At 38.5% G+C, this 22392-nt stretch overlaps 2 protein-coding genes across 3 annotated transcripts; one reads left to right on the forward strand and one right to left on the reverse strand.

Annotated features, from left to right (window-relative positions):
* The first annotated feature begins 235 nt into the window (after positions 1-235).
* Positions 236-6878, forward strand: ASPA (aspartoacylase). 2 transcript variants are annotated; one of them, XM_041482840.1, is made up of 6 exons: positions 236-619; positions 2471-2666; positions 3840-3933; positions 4354-4461; positions 5039-5148; positions 5679-6878. In XM_041482840.1, the coding sequence occupies exons 1-6, from the start codon at positions 393-395 to the stop codon at positions 5877-5879; spliced, it is 936 nt and encodes a 311-aa protein (XP_041338774.1). In that variant the 5' UTR covers positions 236-392; the 3' UTR covers positions 5880-6878. The 2 variants fall into 2 exon arrangements, with proteins under 2 accessions (XP_041338774.1, XP_041338775.1); XM_041482841.1 differs by having other exon boundaries at positions 244-571.
* Positions 6879-8524: 1646 nt separating this feature from the next.
* On the reverse strand, positions 8525-22182 carry TRPV3 (transient receptor potential cation channel subfamily V member 3). The gene is made up of 17 exons (XM_041482839.1): positions 22064-22182; positions 19528-19632; positions 17892-17978; positions 17064-17221; positions 16077-16253; positions 15751-15891; positions 15286-15566; positions 14478-14654; positions 13806-13964; positions 13274-13375; positions 12645-12718; positions 11860-12025; positions 11314-11380; positions 10726-10997; positions 10152-10264; positions 9434-9504; positions 8525-8978 (listed from the first exon to the last, which is right to left on the reverse strand). Exons 1-17 carry the CDS (start codon positions 22180-22182, stop codon positions 8884-8886), a joined length of 2364 nt encoding a protein of 787 aa, XP_041338773.1. The 3' UTR covers positions 8525-8883.
* Between the last annotated feature and the right edge of the window lie 210 nt (positions 22183-22392).

A 22392-nucleotide genomic window follows, 5' to 3' on the forward strand; every position in this document is an offset into this window, starting at 1 on the left:
GTAACTTCAAACATACATAAGAATACCTGTTGCACCTATTTACAGTGCAAAAATGCCTGATATTTAAGTATAAAACCAGTGTTTTCCACTGTTCATTAGCACAGCATTTCCCTATAGATCATACATTATAAAGACTGCCCAGAGTTAACTTTTGGACTGTGGAACAGTGCCATTAACAGCCTCGGAGATGTTACTAAATACAGAAACCGAAGGGGAGGCTCCTTGGGGAGGGAGGTTGGAAAATCCCGCCTCAAAACTCGGTTGAGAACTGTTGGGAGAAATGCACTCACTTTCTTTTTGCGTCTGACCTAACCAGAAGGAAGACTCTCCTACTGGAAAGAATTGATTATTATTTTTTTTCCCCCCTCAGAGAGAAAAAGTTTTGCTCGAGCATGAGCTCCCCGTGTGCTCGGGTGAGACGGGTCGGGCTCTTCGGGGGCACTCACGGCAATGAATTATCGGGGGTGCTCCTGGTCCGGCACTGGCAGCAGGATGGAGCCGAGATCCAGAGAGCAGGAGTGCAGGTGAAACCCTTCCTCACCAACCCCAGGGCTGTGGAGAGGTGCACCAGGTACATTGACTGTGATCTCAACCGGGTTTTTGACCCCGAGAGCCTTGGGTAAGAGCAGTTGTGCTTTCTGTTGTTCTGCTTTTCTGGGTTTTAAAATTCTTTCCAGATTAAAATGTTGAGCGCAAGTTCCCCTACTACTTTAACAGCGCAGTCACATAACTGAAATTACTGACCTTTAACCCAAAAAAAGAACAAATTGCATGTGTTAACAGACTCACTTCTGTTGCTGGTAGAATCAGTCTCAAACCAACACATTATCTTAAACATAATTTTAAATTAGCATTAGATGAGCTGCATTTGTGTGAATTGGAGTACCACTGTTCTGAGTCAGTCATCATTCTCATGTCTTGTGCAATTCAGTTTGGGAGCTCTTCTGAATACAATTAGATTTCCAAGAAATAGCAGATAAAAGCAATTAAACACGGACATCTGAGTGTCTGAAAGAATGGCACAGAAATCAGGGAAGTGTGTTTCATTCCAGTTATGTACAGTAAAAGGTGAAAACTTGAAATTAGAAAAATTTGAAGCTAGAAATAATCTATTCTAAGGCAAAAGCATAGCCAAAATCTGAATAATTTAACTGACTCATTACTTTAAAAGAAATACTGTCTATAATTACTGTAACATAGTAACTCATTTTACATTTTTAATAGGACTTGATATTTCTGTGCTTTTGAGACATCTATTCCAGAGGTGCACCTTGCTATATAAACATTCTTAGTATAGTTGCTAACCATGTAATTCTGTTTCAGAAGAGTTTTAATGGCAAAGGTGAATATCACAGAAAGGAATATACTTACTGTATATATTTTTACAGGCAGTTATTCTTGCCCTACACATCTTTCCATCTGGCTTTTCATCTTAGAATTTTGTTGTTGATTATTGCATCTAAGATAAGCAGATGTTAACATAGGTATTGAGGCCATTCTTATAATTGTTTATTTTGGAAAAACATACTAAAAAAAAAAAAAAAAGGTGGTTTTGTTTGGTTGCAGCTGCTTTGAGCACAGAACACTTGAAAAAAACACCAGGTTAAGACACCTGCAGGTTTCCTTCATATTTAGCTACTATTTCTCAGTAAATACTATGAAGTTGCTTGGTTCTATTTCAGCACTACTGAGTGTTTGAAGTACCTGCCCCTGGTCCCTTAAGTGCAGAAGCTTCAAAATCATAAATTATTTTACAAAATAAGAAAAAGGAGAGTGAAATTTTGATGCTGCTGAAAGCAATGGTGTAAATCTCATTGGCTTCAATAAAAAGTATTAATTAACAGTTTTATTTGAAGAAATGTTGAATTTCAAAGGCAGAGCTAAAGAATAGAAAGGTGGATTATGTGATACACAGAGTCTCCTCAAATTACAAATATTAAAACTTTGGAGGAACAGATTTGAGGTAGCAAGACCTTCACTGAGCTTTAAGGATCCTACAGGAATAGACTGTAAAAGTCTGCTCAGATCGTGAGAAGACAAGAAATAAAACAGGTTAGAAAAAATTTTGAGGGTGATGTCCAAGGCAAAACATCACGGACTGATGTCTGAATATGGTCTCCAGCAGGAGGGGGATCCAGTCTTGGAAGTGCTCTATGTTTTTGCTAAATTTTTAGTTCATTTTATTATGCATAGGGGGAAATTTTGGGATGTAAGGAGAAATAGTTTCCAGCCAAAATTTGATTAAATAATTATACCCTTCTGCACAAGACACAGAATAATAAAACAATTACTAAACAATCATACTTGATTTCTTCAACAAATTCAGCCAATTTGAAGTTTGGTAATTAAACAGGTGATTTCAACACCAGTCAATTTTGGATTTAAGGTGAAAAGAAAAGGCTAATACATATTTTGTTGACTGTAAAGCCATGGAATGAGCTCACTAATTTCTTTGTGCTGATATTAACAGCAGGCCAGTGGTGGAAGATATTCCATATGAAGTGAGGAGGGCTCAGGAAATCAATCATATATTTGGTCCCAAAGGTAGTGATGATGCCTATGACCTTATTTTTGACCTTCACAACACCACTTCTAACATGGGTGGTACCATTATTCTTGAAAACTCCAGGGATGACTTTACAATTCAAATGGTTCATTATATCAAGGTAAAACTAATTTAAATGAACTATTAAAATACATTATTAGTTGTAATGTTGTATTCCTATATATTATTTTGTAGTTTATTTAAATATACTATTTTTTCTTCTGCAAAACTGTTTAAAATATTTCATTACTCAGGATGAATTGTTTTAATCAGAGGCAACTATTAATTTGATTATAATGTCAGGTAATTCAGATTTAAACTCATCATATCTTCATGTATTAAAATGAGCATTATTAAGACTGATGGGCAAAGAGGAATACGTAGAATAACATCTATGAAAATTAATGCAGTTTAATCTGCTTTCACACTGATCTGTCAGGAACTTGGATACATTTGGGTTACACATGCTAAATAGTTAAACATTAATTTCATTAAATAAAGAGATGGAACAAATAATGGAAGTAGGTACTGACAATGTTCCCTCATCAGTGATGTGTCTTTAGAAGATGTTTGATTCTTCTGTTCCTGAAGCTGATAAGTTTTGGTAGAGTGAGGTTTGCAGAAGTGCTGCTTTGTGCACAATTTCCTTGAATTCTGGTGGCCTGGACAGTGACTGATGGAATCCAGGTTGGGCCAATGGTGTGGAATTTTAATTTTGTTTTGTTTTTTTTTTTTTTTTTCCTGAGAAACAAAGTATTTTCTGATTTTTTTCTTATTACATGTATTATTTTTAAATGCTTATAAAATATATGAAGATCTAAAAAGCTTTTGACAAAAATTATATGAAGGGTAATGGTGGACAGTCATTAAGAAAGAAGCCTCAAGTAGCAAAAATGCCAATAAAGAACATTAAAACGAGGCTTAATTCACAATCTGTGTCCCCATAAGAGAATTGGAGTCTAACCCCAAATACAATAGTTGAAATCTGCTTTATGGTATTTGAGTTCTCTCTTTTGAACCATGCTGAGGAGATTTTTTTTCTCTGCTGGCAGTTCAGGACTAGAACTGTGCTCAGTTCTGGTTCAGCAGAGCTGCCTGGCATCAGTTAATGGGACAGACACCAACAAACACAGCTTTGTGCATTTTCTAAAGATGTCCTACTTCCTCGAGGGCCCTGAAATAAAGGCAACATATTGAAGACATTGTGTAAATCACTTCTGCATCAGTGATCTTTTGTGGCACAACGTTTGAAGCCGTTTTGCATGACAAAGGCGTTTTTAAACCATCTCCACAGAACGCTTTGGCTCCAGAACCTTGTCCTGCTCTGCTGATTGAACATCCCAGCCTCAAATATGCAACAACTCGCTCTGTGGCAAAACATCCTGTTGGTAAATATCAAACCTAAAGGCTTTTTCAACCCAGCAGCAAAGATTTGGAAATATGGCTCTTTTCAGGTGTGTTCAGTGCCTTACACAGAGTGCTCTGAGCACCAGGAGCTGCTTGTGTGACAATATTACCAAAATGAATGGATGTGATTCTCCATTCTTCTCAAGGGCTCTGATCTACACAATCATTACATAACACAGAAACCCTTAAACTCAATTAACCCACTTTTTGGAGAAAATATTTATAATATATGACAAGGACTTGCTTGCCTTAAAAACCCACATAATTCTGTGCCTTACAACCCCTCCTAAACATTAAATACTGACCCAGCAGACATTTATTTTTGCTCTGCATGTGATGTGTGATGGTGGCATTAAGTGACACATTAAGTGACATTAATGATCTCCCTCATCTCCAAACAGGTGTCGAGGTGGGGCCCCAGCCACAAGGTGTTGCTAGAGCTGATGTTTTGGACAAAATGAGGAAGATTGTCAAACATGGCCTTGATTTTGTGCAACTTTTTAATGAAGGTAATGAGAGGTTACAGCATCCTGTGTCATGGCAGTGGACTGTTTTAGGAGAATGTTTTAAAAATATGGTTGGGCTATGACACTTTACAGTTAAACAGATAAAGGTGGGAGGAGAATTAAAAAATTAAAGTCAGACCTGTGCACTACCTAAAATACACTCTGACAAAATAAGTGTTTTTAATTATTTCAGAGTATATTTTGTCACTGGATTGCTGTTTTTTTTTTTTATAGAAAGAAAATAATACAGTTATGCATGTCAGAATTTCTATTATTGTGCTGGAATAGTAAAGATTAAATACCCCTGATATCACTCTGTGCTGTGCAACACTGATAAACAGACCTTTCATTGATTTTCCCATCTACAAAAAAGGTCTTTTTATGTGAAAAATAACATTTCAGTAACAAATTTAGACTTGAACTTCATATGCCCCAATACATGACTGGACCATCTTTCTACAACTTGGCTTTGAGGGGACAACCTGATGATTTGAGCCATTCTGCAGAGAATAAATAATGCAATGTTCTTTTTAACAGGCAGTTTTTCATCTTGACATTAAATTACATTTATTCTTTCTAGGCAAGGAATTTCCACCATGCACAATCGAGGTTTTTAAAATAATGGAGAAAGTAGATTATCCGAGGAATAAGAATGGTGAAATTATTGCAATAATTCATCCTCAACTACAGGTAAATTCTAAAATAGTTTTCTTTTGTGACATTTTCTACTTATTCCTGTGTTGCTTCTGCTATATTGTTGTATATTTTAGTAATAAATATTTAAAATTCCAATATTGCCAAAGGGTTTTATTGAATACTTTAGACTTCCCCTAGGGTTAAGTTCTCTCACTAAGGTCATGCATTCATTATTTCAGGAACTGTCTTGGGAATCACTGCATCTAAAATCACTACAAAGAAAAAGCCAATAGGATAGCTTATATTTTAAAATATAAACCTAATTTTTAATTCTAAAATGAGTGTCTGTTTTCAATTTTCAATCAATTGTGAGCATCTGCAGTTTCCTTCTAGTTCACTTGAGCAGTGAATTCTGAAAATGAGGGCCAGACACACAAAATTATTTATTCAGATTAAACAGAATTTTTTTTAAAAGCTTTTGCCATAAACTGCAGAAATTTGCATAATTAGCATTAACTCAAGAATCACATAAAATACACAAAAACCTGAAAGTGGATATATTCTATTTATTTTCTTTCCCTAAGGATCAAGACTGGCAGCCACTGAAGAATGGTGATCCTCAATTTTTGACTCTTGATGGAGAAGTAATTCCATATCAGGGGAACTGTACTGTCTATCCAACATTTATTAATGAAGCTGCATATTATGAAAAGAAGCAAGCTTTTGTAAAAACAGAGAAAACCAAACTCACTGCAAAACACCTCAGGTTGTCAGTCTCAGAGTAGAGCATTTCTTAAGAGCTTTTTTTCATATAAAAAATGGTTTCCTTGTGAAGTCCAGGGTCATTCAGTAGTAACTTGTGGGATACATAAATGCAGAATCTAATTTTAAATTGTAATTTAATTAACCTTGCTGAGCACTTTGAGATCTGTTGTCATAATGCTGATTATGAGTCTGTTTATTGTTCTAATAGACTCCTATAGATGCAAAGAATTTAGAAATATTTTTGTGAAGTTTTTATGAAGAAGCTCATCCACAGTACTACATTATATACAAAATTTACAGCTTTTCTACTTCATAACCCCAAACCTCAATAACCAACACTTTTTACAATGGGTTAATCCTTTAAATTAATTCCTCAGGTAAACATACAAAATGTGAGACAAAGGAGAAGCTGGGCAGAGAGAAACAGGGGGAGGGTGTGTGTAATAAATGACTTTATCTGCATATGTGACTGACCCCCACTGTGCTGAAGTGGAAGCCTTGGGGTTTATTTTGTTTTTATACTTAAAAACATAAAAATAAGCTAAAAAAGGATTTCAGAGAAATATGCTCTAAAGAGCTTTACATTTCATTTTAGTGTATTTTCACTATTAATTCAGGCTGTTTCTGATTTAAGGCAAGATCTAGGCAGTTATTCTGGTTTTGATGAAGAGCAATACACGAAGCATACCTGAGTATTCCAGAATGGAAATTAAGAAGAATTCCATATGGGGAGACTTGTTCTATGTCTGTTGAGACAAAGCCTGTCATAACATCTTAAAAAGATTTAAAAATGGGGGTTTAATTAATTTTCTAATGTTGTTTCTTACATATTTGACAAGTAGGTGATAAACATGAAGAATTTTGCATAAGGACACATTAATTATTTACTGAAAGATTAATTATCCAGATAACTCCTATATTCTACCTTTGAAAAGTGATGTCACCCTCATTTACTACTAAATTTAAAGTATTTTTTCCTTGCCTTTGTGTAACTCCTATGGCAATAAAATAAAAAAAAACAAAGGACAATATTGATTGAACGACAAGTTTTATTTCCTTAATTTAAAAGAAACCTGGTATAAAAAGCACAGCATTACCTGCTCCAGTCATTTTTCAGAGTGTCCTGGAGCCAGCACGTGGCTGGTGTGAGGTGGCCAAGCTCCTTGGCCACACGAAGAGGGATTTCCTCAGTGAGAGCTTTTAGGAGCAGCCCTCAGCTGGTTCCTGAATTCACCCACGGGTTTTGTGCCTGGGCAGGGGCACAGCGTGTTCTTGTAGGGATTTTTGTGTTTGTTGTAGGGTTTTTTGTGCTTTTTTCACAGCCCAGAGCAGCCTCAGCACGGCGCAGAGGCCTCGTTGTGTTTCCAGTGGCCTCACGGCCCAGCCTGGTTCCTGAGTGTGTGTGAAGAGGTATTTTTTTTCCCTTTGTACAAAAACTGGCACAGAAAGGATCCAGGCAGAGCTGAGCAGCCCTGAGGCAATGTCCTTCCTTGGCAGCTTTGGTGCAAAATCAACGATCAAAGATTCCCAGACCGCAGGAACTTTTCTTCTCATCCTCACGTCTCCTGCTGAGAAAGCCAAACAGCGCTGGGGTGTGACGTGGTCTGTGGGTACACAAATGTCCTTCCCCTGCAATTCCTGTGCCCAGAACACAGCCCAAGGTTCCTGTGGATCCCATCCATCCATGCAGGCCGTGGTTGGAATCTCAGGGCACGGTGTCTGTCAGGGGTGGTTGGGCAGCAGGACCCACGCTCACCATCCCTGTAAATATTTTGCATTATCCTTCCCACTGCTGGCTTCCCTCACGCTCTCTTCTGTCTTAAGAAAGTCTTTTGGATCATTTTGCCCACAGCTGCAAAATCCAATGCAATTCTTATTATCATTCAAACACAGAACTGAGTTCCCCTGAGTCTCACCTAAAATAGCACCTTTAAAACAGGCACCACATGAATAATTCTGATGAAAAGCCGTGACACTGGAGATACATGTTAATTGAAATTTAAAAGTACACAGAACAAATATTTATATATATTTGTCCTTATATATACACACATAAAATAGAAAACTAAAAATATAATTCATAGTACTTGGTCATCACAGGTAATTAAATAAGAGCTACAGAAATGCATTACAGAGTCCTCTGAATAAAAAATAAAGTCTGGAATTGCATTGCATTGAACTAATTTTGTTCACCTGGGGAAGAAATATTGACTTCTGATTTTTCTAAAGTGGTTAAATGCAAAAATTAATTCAGAAAAACTTCCAGTGTGGTAACTCTTTATGTAGGAAGATGCAACAGCATGGAAAAGCCAAGGAGGAAAGGTAATGTTGTGACTGGAGCAAAAATCCTCCATCAGGAATTCTATTTCTGCCCTGTTAGTTCATGGGGAGGCACAGACACACAGTAATAAATACACAGCAATAAACTCCAATTACACCCTGGGACTGCACAGAGGAAAACAGACCAGCAAAGCCACTGGGATCTGATTTTCCAGCTGATGGGACCAAGCCCCCAGTAACACTGACAGTCAATGCAAGAGCTGCAAATGTACCCAGAACCTTGTGACTTCAAAATGACATACTTCATTTAGTCATCTTCAGAACTGAAATGCTTTTCTTTTCTCCACAAGAACTTTTTTTGTTTCAGTCTACAAAATGCGTTTCTCATGAGTTAAGGATTCCAAAAACCAGCAGATTGGGATCACAATGACCTTAATTTTCCACAAAAGGAAGAAATATCTCACATTTGACCTTTTTTATCCAGTTAAACGTCTCGAGCCAAGTTTGAGGAGCATCAGGCAAACTTGGACAGCAACAGTTTGAGAGGCTCAGAACTGACCCAGTGAAATAATCCCATTTATTTCAGCTCAGCTGCTCTGAATAAATGGGTGCAAGCCATCAGACTGTGTCACTGAAAGTTTGTGTTCCAGCTGGCTACAGCTGTCCAAAACAGCCACAAAGCTTTCAGCCTCCACTGCTGATGCTTTTAACCTTCAGAAGAGCCACACGTCAAGCACAGCACAACTAAACAGAAGTTTCAGGCAAATCATCCATTTCTTCAAACGTATTCAGGGTGTTTTTGCTATTAGTTCTTGAATTATCTTGAATTTTGCTTGGATCTGCAAAAAAATGCATTGTAAACAAAACAGGATATGGTAGAAACTGTATTGCTAAGATCAGAATTTTGCACCTTTTTTTTTTCTTTTTTGTTAAAAACATGTATTATTTAAACAGCAAGCTCTCAGTTTGCTACCATATCTTCTACAGAAATTTTTCACCCCAGAGGGAGCTCATTTCTCCAGGACACTCCTGTCCTGGCAGCAGATGGATGTCTTGGATTTCCTGGGCAACATTTATGTCACCCAATATATATGTTACAAAACTTGTTTGTCACCAACCCTCTCTCCAAGTCTTTAAAAGTAATTTAACACCACTGCCATATTAACCATTAGTTTCTCTAGCAATAATATGTGGTTTAATATAAGAGCTTATATTTTAAAGGTATAAAACTCTATCAAAAACATTTCTAATAAGAAAAGATTCTGCAAATAGGTGTCATAAAATTCCACAGTACCTGTTGGCCCTGGATCTTCATTAATAAATGAAACATGGGTTTTCCACTCGGTCCATTTCACTTCATTAATCCTGTTTACATTGTACATAAATTGTGTTATCACCATGAATTATCCCCCAGTTAACATTGTACATAAATTGTGTTATCACCATGAATTATCCCCCAGCTACATCCCTGACCTTCCCCCTTTGTTCCTTCCTGGGATTGTCACACTTGACCACCTGCTTTGCTGGCACTAAAGCCTGAATGTCTTTTGCACTATATGAAGGTGAGAATAATACCAAGACTGCTTCATAATTTCACACACTGTTAGCACAGCCTTGAAATATTAAAGTCTTTTTCATTAAACAGCACAGTTCTTTAATATGGTAATCATCAATTACCAATCAACTTAACTGTGATTGCTTTTAAGCTGACATTCAAAGGAGATTATGATAAAGTGACATTTACTGCAAACAGATTTGATGCTTCTACAGTCAAAACATATGAAGATGAAAATAATTTCTTACCAAAAGATTGCCTACATAAAAATTTATACATTTTCCCTATTCAAACAACTGGTTACAACTGAAAAAAAAAATCCAAATTATGTTTCTGTACACCTAGTATAATTTGTAGAGATAATAGACATATTTTAAAGAGGGTTTTGAGGAAAAATAACCTTGAAGCAGCACAAAGAGAGCAGAAATGATAGCACATGATTCCAGCTTTGCTTTACCTTAAACACACCCTGGTGTCGTTTTCAGCCACTTTACACCGTTCTCCCAGCTGGAATTTTTTCCTCAGGCATTTTGGTAAGAATTTTTCAAATTCCAAAATAGTCCTGGCTCTCTATTGGCAGTAAATAGTAAAATGAGTATGGTTAGCCATGGTCTGATTTCACAGCATGCAGTTTGCAACAGGTCAAACCTCCACCCACAGCCAACACCAAAACCAGCAAATCAGTGATAATTTGTGAAATAGGAATTCAGATTCCTGGAAAAATAGTGAATATGTCATTCTGTGATATATCCTGGGGAAAGAAAGTCATGACAGTGCATGGGTTGGAAATCCAAACCTTTAGGATTGTTAATTCCAAAGTTCCTACAATTCTCTAATACTGGACTTATTTATGTCTATTATTCATGCAAAACCAGATGAGGATTATCTTTAACACTTAACCTGCTGTGTCAGTGGAATTACTTATTTTTATTATTTACACACAAAACCAGATGAGGATTATCTTTAACACTTAACCTGCTGTGTCAGCATGAGGGTTTTAGCCCAAGCATCTCCCAATCTCCCAAACAAACCTGGAGTTTCCAGATGTGCTCACTCTCCTTAGAAATATCCTCCACAGTTTCTCCCATTAATGCAATCAGCATGTTCAAGAGAAGAACAAAAGTCAGCACAACGAAAGTAATGAGGAGCAGGAGGAACAGGACAGGGTACTTGGAGTTCTGCTGGATCTCCAGGTCACCCAGCCCCAGGGTGAGCTTGAACAGATCCATCAGGACAGGCCCCAGGCTGCTGTTGGAGTGGCATTCCCCACCCTCCTGGCACGTCTCAATCAGGGCAGCCAGAGCTGAGAAGGAAGCACAAGGAAGTTTCAGTCACAATCATTATTTAGGAATACAGGCACTTCATCCCAAAGAATTCAAACTGCTGAAGAGAGCCAGAGCTGCCCGGCCACACAGAGCAGCCAGGTGACAGCTCCAGGAAAGAGCCCACATCAAATGAGATTCCAGGGATTTGAGACCAAGGCAAATCTGTTCACGCCTAAACTTAACATCCAGAAGAAACCCCAACATGAGCTCTCATGAAAACAGGGTTCTTATTCATAATAATGCTAAAATTTTTACTCACACAGAGCATCAGTGCTTTTCTCCAGTGATATTTACCTACGCCAAATCCCAGCAAAAACACCATGTACACAACTAAAAACTTGATCACATCGTGCAGGATGACCTGAAAATGGAATGAAACAATTGACAGAAATTAAAATTCAGAGCTAGCTTTGTGCTTTTGAATTCTGCAGGGGTACAGGTGAGGCACACACTAAAGCATCAGACTGCCTTCCTTGAGCAAACAAATCCAAAGGTCTGATTTTTTATCTCAAGCCTGATGTGCTCTCTAGTGAGAGTGACTAATTCTGTACAATACAGACATTACAGATTATGATGCAATTAAATTGCAGAACTACTTTAGCTGGAAAAAACACAAGCTACTCACATATTTAATGTAATAAAAATGTCAATATTAAGATACACACTAGTTCCTGCTGTTGAAGAAGAACAAATATTGTGTTCTGCTGAAATAATGCAGACAAACTGGAAAGAAGGCATTTCAAAATGAACTATAAAATACATATAATTGCTAAATATACTTGATTTGGATTGTAGAACAATGGAGTGTTATCAGGCAGGTAAAAGAAAAGAAAAACTTGCCTTTTGTATCATCACACTGTAAATGCCCATGGACTGGAAACCTCTGGTGAAATAGAGCATATTGGCCCAGCCAAGGGCCATTGCCAAAACAAGACACACCAGGTGTTCTTTGTAGGAAAACAAGTACAAAAAGACAGAGAAGATCACAAGCAAAGCTTGTATAAAACTGTTAAAAAACAAACATATACGTAAAAGAGAAATTACTAGCACAAAACCAACAACAGAATGGAAAAATATGAAAACAAGATTTCTTTGCTCTTTAGGCTTAATTTCTAATTTCATGCTGCTTTTTTATTCTCCCCATGAAATTGGCATTATAGTTTAATGATAAAATAGGTCAGTGCAAGCAGTATAAGTATATTAACATATAAGGATTCTATTTATTAAAGCTTAATTTAGGTAAACTATTCTCCCCAAAACAGCTGCTCAATGCAGATATTGCTGACAGAATTGTAAGAATCCTTACAATATCTCAGAAGCCATTTAATTGCAGCTTTAGCTTAAAGAATTGATAGAATCATTACAGATTTTCCACAAATAGGGAAGACACTGGCACGAGGGAAAAATCCACTCCATGCACATCAACCCTGGCATTGTCACTGACAGTGGAACCCAGAGTTTGTGTTACAGAAAAGCTGCAGGCAAACTTACATCCTTCCCTCTAAAACTGATAATTTTGAGGGGGAAAAGTGAAAATCTGCTACAGGAGCACATTCTCTGTGACCATGAGATAGACAATTTTATATACAGTAGGAACAAAATATATATATACATGTCAGACTTACAATGCAAAGTGGAACCAGGCATCAGAGAGGATGGACTGCAGGTCTGAGGGCCTGAGCAGGAAGATGGCCACACTCTGAGCAGGCAGAAACAGAAAATGTAGGCATGGTAAAGAGAAAACAGACCTCAAAATCTGTTTTTCAAAATAATTTAACTGGTGTTCTGAACTATTCCATCTACTGATAAGATGGGGTAACTTTTAGAGTTAATTTTTTATAGGGCTGTAAATTCAAAGGTTAAAATTCTGTCATCTGTGGCACAATTTAAGTTACTGTTTTTAATTACTTACATGGCAAAGTTATACCATGGGATTTGTTTTTCATTACAACTTGCAATTCTTTTGTCCTTAAAGCCAATAATTTGACAATACTGATATAATACAAATATCAGATCTCTGCATTGACAATTTGAAAAGCAAACATCCTTATATTTGTTTCACAGTTGTAATCACATTTATAACCAGGGTCATTCTGAATAAGTGATTGTGCCAAAGATTTGACAATTACACATATCAAAAATACTCCATGTGTGATACCAATATCAGCAACAGCATATTCATAAATTTAGAGAAGTTCTTTACAAATTAGCTGTATGTTTTTTACAAAAAAAAAAAAAAAAAAGAAAATCTTACCTCTTTTATGGCTAAAAATATTGCTCCTAACATGACCATCACCTGTCCTGACAACTGCAGCCACCCCACCCCTCGGGTCAGAGCCAGGGGATAAGGAGGAGCCTGCAGAACAAATCCAGAAGGAAAATCTCAGTTCCATCCCTGAAGGGTGAAAGGCAAAGCAACAGAAACTCTCCCACCTGTAACTCTCTGGGTTCACAATTTCTCCCCTTCCAGGGAGAATTGTCTTGATGTATTTACACATTCAACCCCCTAAGAGTGGTGTTTCAAGTATCAGATGTTTCTTTCTTAAAGGAAAACCAAAATACCCTCTTTCCTTCAGAAATTTCACTGAGTCTTTGTATCATTTATTTGTATTTTAGGTCACTTCCACAAAATGCAATTCTGATGTTCCTACACTAATGTGGGGATGTGGTCTCTCTATATCCAGATATTCCAATATCTGTCCTTGTTTTAGCATTTCAAACCCAATTCAGGAAATACTATTGCTTTTAAGTCAGTAAATTTGGTGAGGTTCAGCTGCTGTACTCACTTCATTTTCATTGGGCCTGTGGTAGGAAACCAACGTTAATGTTACATTGTACAGGAAATAAAACCAGCAGGACATGAAGAACATGTGCCGTGCAAACTTCTTCCACTTCATCCTCAGCAGTGAGTTCAGAGGCTCCAAAGTCAGCATCTCATGACGATTCTGAGGAGGGGAAAAAAATAAATAAATAAATTAAATATTTCAACTCATTGCCTGTAAGGAAACTGAATTTTAGGTGTGAATTTTGTGTATTTCACTCCATGCTATCCTTGCTGCCCTAGAAACACCTCTGTGCTCAGGGATGTGCCAGACCTCCCTGGGATGGAAAAGACACTTCCAAAATCACTAACCTGTGTTGCAGGAGCTGAATGCATATTTGCTTACAGCTGACATTATGCAGCAGCATAAATTTCATCTTGCTCCTGATACAAAAACTGAGAATCAAAAATTACTGTTCACAAGTAATTCAGTTGTTTGCAAGGCTGACAATTCTAATATGGGGATACTGTTAGAAAAAAAATATTTAATATATATTCTAGCAGTTTATTATTAGATTAATCTTATTATAGTATTATAATAGTATTCTTATATATTTAATAATGTAATATTTTATTATAATAATACTTCATTATATTTTTATAATATAATAAATATTTTATATAATAGGCAACTTACCCCAATATTTGTATTATAGACAATGATTTCCAGCACTGAGTTGTCAGCAGTGGTGTCCAGCTCTGTCAGGTCATACAGAGAAGACTGAACAGGACCATAAGCCCAGTCTGTGAATTTTCTTGACAGGCTCCTGTTTGCCTTCTCTCTGATCTCTCTGCTCAGGATGTACTTCAGAATCTAAAACATGAACAAATGATTTGTCAGCAGCTGTTCAGGGAAAGGACAAACACATTAATACATGAATTGCCCAAACTCTCACCTTTTATCTGCAACATTTTGTACAGTTGTTCAATTTAATGTATTTGTAATTTTGTTATTCAGTGAGGGGTGCTGGAGGTGAAAAACCTCTAAGAAATAAGTTCAGTGGTTTTAATGCCTTCAGATTTTCTGTCAGAGAGATTTTTCTAAAGAATGAAAGCACAGTTTTCCCTGTGTTCATTTATGCCTTCCTTGAACTTAATTCTTTTCTAAATCATCCCAGTGCCAATTCTTTACACTGCAGTGGATTTATGCAAACCAAACTCTACAGCAGTACAACAGAGCAGTTCTAATGAGATTTCTGAAATTGTTTGGTGGTAAATGCAGAATTTCTGTACAACAGAAGGCTGGTTCTAAACAGCTTGTGTAGGTTGTACAGAGAGAGGGAGTTACAGAGAAACCTTGAAGCATTAAAACAACACTGCAGTGGAAATATTTGTGTTTTGAACAAAATTAGCTCACTAATACTGACAGAAAACAGCACAACCAGCCTGGAAAGAGATCTGTCAGAGCACAAGTTTCTCTTAGATGCTGCTAAAATCACACCCACCTCTAATTTCCCAGTTTTTGCAGCTAATTGCAGCGGTGTCAAACCCTCCCTATTCTTGGTTGTTTCCAGATTCCTGTCTTTACTTTTCAGCAGGATCATGTCATACATTCTGATCACAAAGTCATTCTGTGTTTTGGAGTCCTCTGCCACGGTCACTAATGCATGGAGGATGTTGTTTCCTCTGGAATCCTGAGAGGAAATATTGGTCCTGGCATTGTCCATTAACAGCTCAATTATGTCTGGCTGGTTGGTACATGCTGCCAAAGCCAGTGCAGTCTCACCTGCAGAATCACAAAATGCAACAAGTGGTCGTGGTTTATTTCATCAGAATAAAAAATATTGTGTTAAACATCTTAATATATGAAAGCTCATTTATACATTGATTGTACTGGATTAAGCTCTTGTTTTATGGAAGTTTTGGGTATTCCTTGTTAACTTTTCCAGAAATATCTCAATTCCACTTACCAAAATAAAAGCCTTCATGCTTGTGTTTGGGATTAAAGAAAATACCCTGGGCATGAGCATTGACATCAGCTCCTTTCTCTATGAGGCTCTGAGTGATTTCATACTGTCTCCTCTCAATGGCAATATTTAGAGCTGTCTGGCCTGAAAAAGCAGACACAGGAATTTAGGGCTGAGTCTCTCAAGCACACTCTGAAACATTAATGATGTTTCACAAAGGATGGCACCAGTGGTAATGAATAAAAGTTGGTTGAAGGGATTTAAACCATTATTATTTTATGGAGGTTATGTTTAACCATATACCTGAAACTGCTATCAGATGGCAATACCTTTATATGCCTCTTCTGTGTATGCTGCATTGATAAATCTCTCCAAAATGCCATTTTCCTCTGCAAAGGACAGGAGCATGTTCACTATCTCGTTTGTGTTCTGGTTGATGTTCAGCAGAGCTTTCATCAGACAAGTTTTGCCAGTGTCTGAAGCCGTGAACTTCTTCATCAGGTAATCTACAAGAGTGAATTTTGAGATTAGATAATTGTTATTTATTAAACTTCTGCTCATTAGGGGTGAAACCTGATGGATATAGATGAACACAAACTATTTCCCAAACCATGACTCCATCCTGTTCACTTAGTTCTTGAGCACCAAGGCAACCTTGGTGTTCCTGTTGGACATCCTGGTGCCATAACTCTCAAATTCCCAGGGAAATAAAGATAATTCCTAGGGGAAAAAAGATAATTCACAGGGAAATAAAGACATTCCCAGGGAAATAAAGACCATTCCCAGATTTAGGCTGCCCCTGAGCTTCCAGGAAAGCTGGCAGCCCTCCCCTGGTGCCTTGTGAAGGCTGACCTAGAACAGAGGCTAGATGGAGTTAAAGAATAAAATAGGGATTTATTAAAAGGATCTCCTCCATGGATGCACCTTGGGCAGCACAAGAGCCCAGCCAGGGCTGCACCCAAGATGAACCAAAATGGTCCCAAAATGCACGAGCGCTCACGGGGTCTCTCACTTTCACCAGTTCTGCTCCATTTGCATATTGGATTTAATTATCCAATTACAGCTTTAGTTATGAAGTCCCATCCTTCTTGTTTTTCTCTCTTCAGCCCACGTTGTTTGTGCTCTTGGGACTGAGATTTGGATCATTTGTCCTTGGTCCCCAGCTGGAGAAGGAATTGTCTCATCTCCCTGCTCTGTGAAGAGACCTCACCATCCCCTAATACAAAGCTCAGAACTGCACACTAAATCAGTAGAGAATCTAAAAAAACACAAAATGTAGCAGCTGAGGCAGCAGCCCGGGTGCCTGCAGGGCTCACCTGGCACGGGCAGGGAGGTGCAGGCCCCCGAGCGCTCCCTGAGCTCGGCCAGCAGCCGCTGCAGCTCCTCCGCGTTGCCCTCGGACACTGCCCGGAACAGGTTCCTCTTCAGCTTCTTCCTGGCACTCCTCAGCTCAGGGCCTGGGCATGTGGTAGCACTGAATTGTAAGAAATCATCATGAAGTTGCTGGTGTAATTTATCCTGGTTTATTTTATTTTTAAGAAGGGTAAAAGCAAATGCAATTGTTGGCCCCAGACTGGATGAACTTGCCCCGCTGCCATGGATAGCTCAGAATATTTCTCACATTGCTCATTTGCAGGTGAGTGGGCTGTTGAGAGGCTGCTTTATTATAAACAGCACATTTTTCAAGTATTTTATGTTTTATTCAGTTTATGCATTCTTCTAGAATAAAGGCTAAGGAGCTCTTCTTTGCTCTGCCACAGTGCTGAGGTTAGCTGGGGCTGCTCTCACAGCTGAAGAGAGATCTTAACCTCACAACTTACACCACTTTCTGATCATCCTTTCTTCTGGAAAAAGAATTATTTAATATTTCCCCCAAGCAGAAATACTCCATGCCTGGTTGTGGTGTGTGGGTCCTGTGTTGCCATCTAAAAAAACACCCATTTTATATGAAGAATCCTCACACTAAATATGAAAATTGAGAGATTAGAGTTGTTTATTTCAATATTTAATTATTAAAGGATCAGAAAGGCATGCACACATGACCTTTTTTTTCTAAAACATGCCAGGAAAAATAGGTAATATCTACCCTTCCACAGACTGAATCAATTGAAAATGTGCTGAGAAATATTTGTGTCTCCACTCACCCACAGCTGTCCACATTAGGGCTGTACTCAGTGGCATCATCCTGAAGGGACTGGGGGGAATCCATGTCTTCCCCATTTGCAGATGCACTGCAGAGAAAGAAAAGCAAATGTGCCAAGATATTAGCAGGTATTTTGGCAAATTGCACGAAGAACCAGTCAATGGTAGGTTAGAGTATCTGCACTAGAGCTTAAATTAGTCCAATTTGACATTGGCCTTTTAATTCTATCATTTTATCTCCCACATGGATTTTAAAGTGAGTGATAAAAATGAAGAGACTCACAGGATTTTATTATATTTTAAAAAAGACCACATTAGGAAAGCAATCTGCTTTGTGTTTTATTATTTCACTACACATCCTTAAACCGTGGGAACTTTTTTTTTTTTCCTTTTTAATAATCACTGCTTTTTATGCATCACCCTGAATGCTTGAAGCCTGCATTCTTCCTTTTCACATGCTTAATTTGTCATCTGGCACAAAACAAGTGCTAAATCAGTAGCAGTGAGGGGGTTGCAAGCCCACAATGAAAGATTTACCTAAAGATTTACTACACAGAACACTGGAGGCAATTCAGGAGTGTTTTGTGACTGACTTGACTGAAAGAAATTGAGGACTGGGCCCTAAATAGATGTGTAGGTGATATATTTAAAGGATTTTCAATGGCATTGATATTTTGTAATTGCTGTACATAATTTCCACACAGTCCTAAAAGCAGATCTGACTTAGAAAAATTAAGATAAATGAGTTTCTTACTTGTATTATTGTTTTCTCTAAGGTTCAGATTGGATGAACTACCTCAGGTTAATAATTTAGGGAACCTGAGCTATTAATTATTGGCAAAACAGATGCATGGACAGCACTGCTCTGCAGGTATTCCCTTCTCTTTGAATTAAATCTGGGAGCTCTGAGTCCATTCCTAATCCATCTGTGTCTCCTCTGCAGAAAGCTGAGTAATGTGGTGACAAAGCACATGTGCAGGTCACTTCCTGAATGACAGGGGGAAATTTGGACACCTCTCCTCTGAAACCAAAATCAGCCTGTCAGTCAATTCCTAAAAGCTGACCAGACACCCTCAGCCACAAAAACCTTTGGCCATTCTGGGCCTGTGCCTGATTTGTGACATATTTCCCTTACTCATAATTATTGGTTGTTAGCACCCCACACATTTTTTAAAATTAAATGTATTCTTCTCAGTCATAATTTTTCTCTATTCATTCAGCATAAATGGCTGCTTTAGATATTTCAAATTCAGCATTTCCACGTTTGATTGTTAATGAGCAATAGAGGGAAGACGTCAGCAACCAGCTGGGAACAGCTAAATTAGGCTGTGGTCTTCACACAGCAGAAAACACCCAAATGAGAGCATGGAGTTTGTTCTAATAAGAGGCTAAGATTTAAAAAAAAATGACTGATTTTAGATTTATTCAGATCTGAAGCCTGATTTATTCCATAGAAATGACAGCAGTAGATAAAACCAGAGATAAATCTCCAGTGAAGTTCTGTCTTTGAAGTGACCAAAAGCTGTAAAAAGTCATGTGAAATCCTGGCACTGAGGCCCAAGGAGAATTAAGGGGAAGGTGCTGGAAGAAAATGGATATATTTGCAGCAGGATCATTGCTTGTGCATCTGGAACTTACCACGGGCGAATGTTGGAATCCATGGGTTTGGAAAACACAGGGGGAGAGGTGTTATTGGGACTGGCATTGCTTTCAAAACCATCAATCTCCAGGAAAAAGTGGGAACTGTTGAAGACAGTGCATTTTAAAAAGTATCAGTGATAAAAGGCAAGCCCAACCATGAACCAAGAAAAGAACTACCAAGGACAAGCTTGATAATTTATCTCTCCTGGCATTAAAGCTGAGCTGGAGCTGAGGCTTATCTGCTTTCCCTGAGGGGATCCCAGCCTGTGCCCAGCTCTTCCAGGCTGGCAGATGGGCAAAATTCCCAAGGTATTTTTGGAACACATGGCATCAGATCCTGACATGTGTGAGCAGCAGTCTCTAAACCAGCCTTGCACCCAGTTCCTGTCACTGCCCAGCCACACAAAAATTATTTTTTTAAATCCCAGTAGTCCCTGCTCTTCCAGCCAGGAGCCATCAGGATGGATCATTTCAAATAGTGATTGTGATTAAATCAGAAAGTTTGAAAGGTCACACATTGAGTGACATCAGGCATTTCCACCAGCCAGGGCTGAATGTGTCCCCTTGCCTGCATGACATTTAATTGTTCTCCCTATAAATAATTATATAAATATCGATAGTGAAAAGAAATAAAATTTGGAACGACACAGACAAAGTGATATGAAAAGAAAGATTTCACCTTTTAAAAGCCTGCAGAGTTGAGAGGCAAAAATCAATGGCTTGGTTTTACTGGATCTCAGTAAAACATTGCTACAGCTCCCACAGACTGAGGAGTTTCAGGGGTGGATGCAGCAACTCCCACAGGAGCTGTTGTTCAGAAACTGCCTTACATCTCTAAAATGTTGCAGTAGTCACCTGGAAAACCTTTCCAATTCACCCAATATTTATGGGTTTGTCCATAGGGCATTTCTTATCTAACTGCACTTCCAACAAGATTTTTTTGGGGAAGATGAAGTAGTTGCATTGATGGTAAAATGAAAAAAAAAAATAAAAAAAAGAGGTATTATTTAAAATGGTATTATTAGGACACCAGTGAATAAGCTGCTGATATTTGCTAAAACCAGCAGTATCTAGTTGACCTCCTTTTCCAGTGGCTCCATGATCCAGGTGTTAATTCTGGCACCCAACAGCTGTGCAGACCCTGGGAAGGGAACCCTGCTTTGGGGGCTGACAGAGCTCACCTCTCCTGGCTTTGGGTTACCTGGGCATGTCATGGGAGGGAAATGACACCCCAAAGCCACCATGCAAAGCAGGGTGCCATCAAATAGCCGGGTGCTGACGTGGCTGGGTGCTCTGCCCATCAGCAGCTCTGCCAGCCTCTCCCCACCCTGCCTCCCCTCGCATTTCCTGTGCTTAATTACAGCCCCAGAACACCCCAGTTCCAGGGGCTTCCAGCAGGGAATGGCACTGCCTGTAAGAAAGTGAATATTGAGAGTGAGAAATGCCACCCTGGGAGTGCAGCAGCTCTGCTGGGGCAGGGGAGGGAGAGTTTTGAAGGAATAGCATGAAGCAGCATTGGAACACATAATTAATAGAATGTGTTAAAGCCCTGCATTAAAATCCACGTGATGTGGGTGCTGTGTGGTGCAGGAATGCTGCCAGCCACACCCTGAGCTCTGGCTTGAGAGGTGGGAAAAACCCCAGGGTTCCTGTTCCTGAGGCCACAAGGAGTGTGAGATTGGGGTTCAGTAATTGAGGCTTGGCTTTGGCAGTGTTCCTGTAACTCCACAATCTGCCAGGGAATTGCCCCTTTTGAAGTGCTGGGTGTATCATGAGCTGTTCAGACATTTAGTCTCTCCCCATATGCCACCAAAGAGCTTCTCTTCTTGAATTTAATGACAAAAAGAGAAACTGGACCACCCAGGCAGTGGATCTCAAATAACTAATGGCACCATTCCTGTGAAAAGTGATTCCTCTGATTATTGAGAATTACAAATGTCAGAACAGCCACAATTGGCCAGGTCTTCAGAGTTTCAGAAATTGCCATAATAACCAGTAATCATTCAGAATGAAAAGTTTATGAATGAAAATTTATCCTCACTCTACAGTAACTTAGTTGTTTTCATAGTATCAGGCAGGAATTACAGCTCATATTTCCCCATTCATATTAAATACAAACCCTCAATCCCTTTATTAATTCTCTAACATCAATTATGAATGAAAGTGAATATTTTATAAAACAAAAAAAAAGTCTCATTAATCAGACTAATGAAAAAGAGAGTGAATTTAGGTTTCTGTTTGTGATAGGATTTTTCAAACCTCCTGCCCTCAGCCTTTCCATAGCCTCACATGGAAATGTGACAGATTAAGTTTAAAATGCTCCCTTTTTTCAGGCCAGCCTTTTACATAAAACCTGGTGTGTTCTTCCATGTGCTCTCTTAAAAAGATCACTTTATACCAAACATTAACCATCATTAGATCAGGTCCTTGTGAGGTTGCACAGAACAAAGGTGTTGGTGGTATTTCAGTGCAAAGATCTCCTAAAGAAGATAAAGCAGGGAGTTTTAGTGGTTTGGGCTGAGCTCAGTCCTACCTTTTCTTGGTGGGAGTGCCTTCAGTCACTTTTTTCTCTTGCTGGTTTGCAGGGGGATTTCCAGGTGGGTTTGTTTTCTTGCCCATTAGTGGAACAATTTCGTTGTTATCTTTAATCATGTCTCTGCAGTAGAGAGACATCGGTTACTTGGGTCCTGTTCCTTTGAAGGAAGTTTTACCTGTTTACAGTCTCTTCAGTGTAAACACACAAATATTGATTCTTTTTCCCCCCAAGTTTCTCTTTTTCAGCTGTTAAGGTCACACCTCCACTCTTTCATGTGTCAAATCTGGAGGGTTCCACACATGACTCATTAAATTTCAGTCTATGAC

Source organism: Pyrgilauda ruficollis, unplaced genomic scaffold (assembly GCF_017590135.1).
Source record: "Pyrgilauda ruficollis isolate IOZ18807 unplaced genomic scaffold, ASM1759013v1 scaffold59, whole genome shotgun sequence".
Lineage (NCBI taxonomy): Eukaryota > Metazoa > Chordata > Aves > Passeriformes > Passeridae > Pyrgilauda > Pyrgilauda ruficollis.

Bases quoted from the DNA above. Each gene is read 5' to 3' on its own strand.
- ASPA (XM_041482840.1), top strand. From the start codon at position 393: ATGAGCTCCCCGTGTGCTCGGGTGAGACGGGTCGGGCTCTTCGGGGGC. The intron at 2,667-3,839 runs GTAAAACTAATT...CCATCTCCACAG, and splicing joins AAATGGTTCATTATATCAAG to AACGCTTTGGCTCCAGAACC. The intron at 3,934-4,353 runs GTAAATATCAAA...ATCTCCAAACAG, and splicing joins TGTGGCAAAACATCCTGTTG to GTGTCGAGGTGGGGCCCCAG.
- TRPV3 (XM_041482839.1), bottom strand. From the start codon at position 22,182: ATGATTAAAGATAACAACGAAATTGTTCCACTAATGGGCAAGAAAACA. The intron at 12,026-12,644 runs GTAAGTCTGACA...GTTTTTTAACAG, and splicing joins GCCTGGTTCCACTTTGCATT to TTTTATACAAGCTTTGCTTG. The intron at 10,998-11,313 runs GTAAATATCACT...CTTCCTTCTCAG, and splicing joins TTTGCTGGGATTTGGCGTAG to CTCTGGCTGCCCTGATTGAG.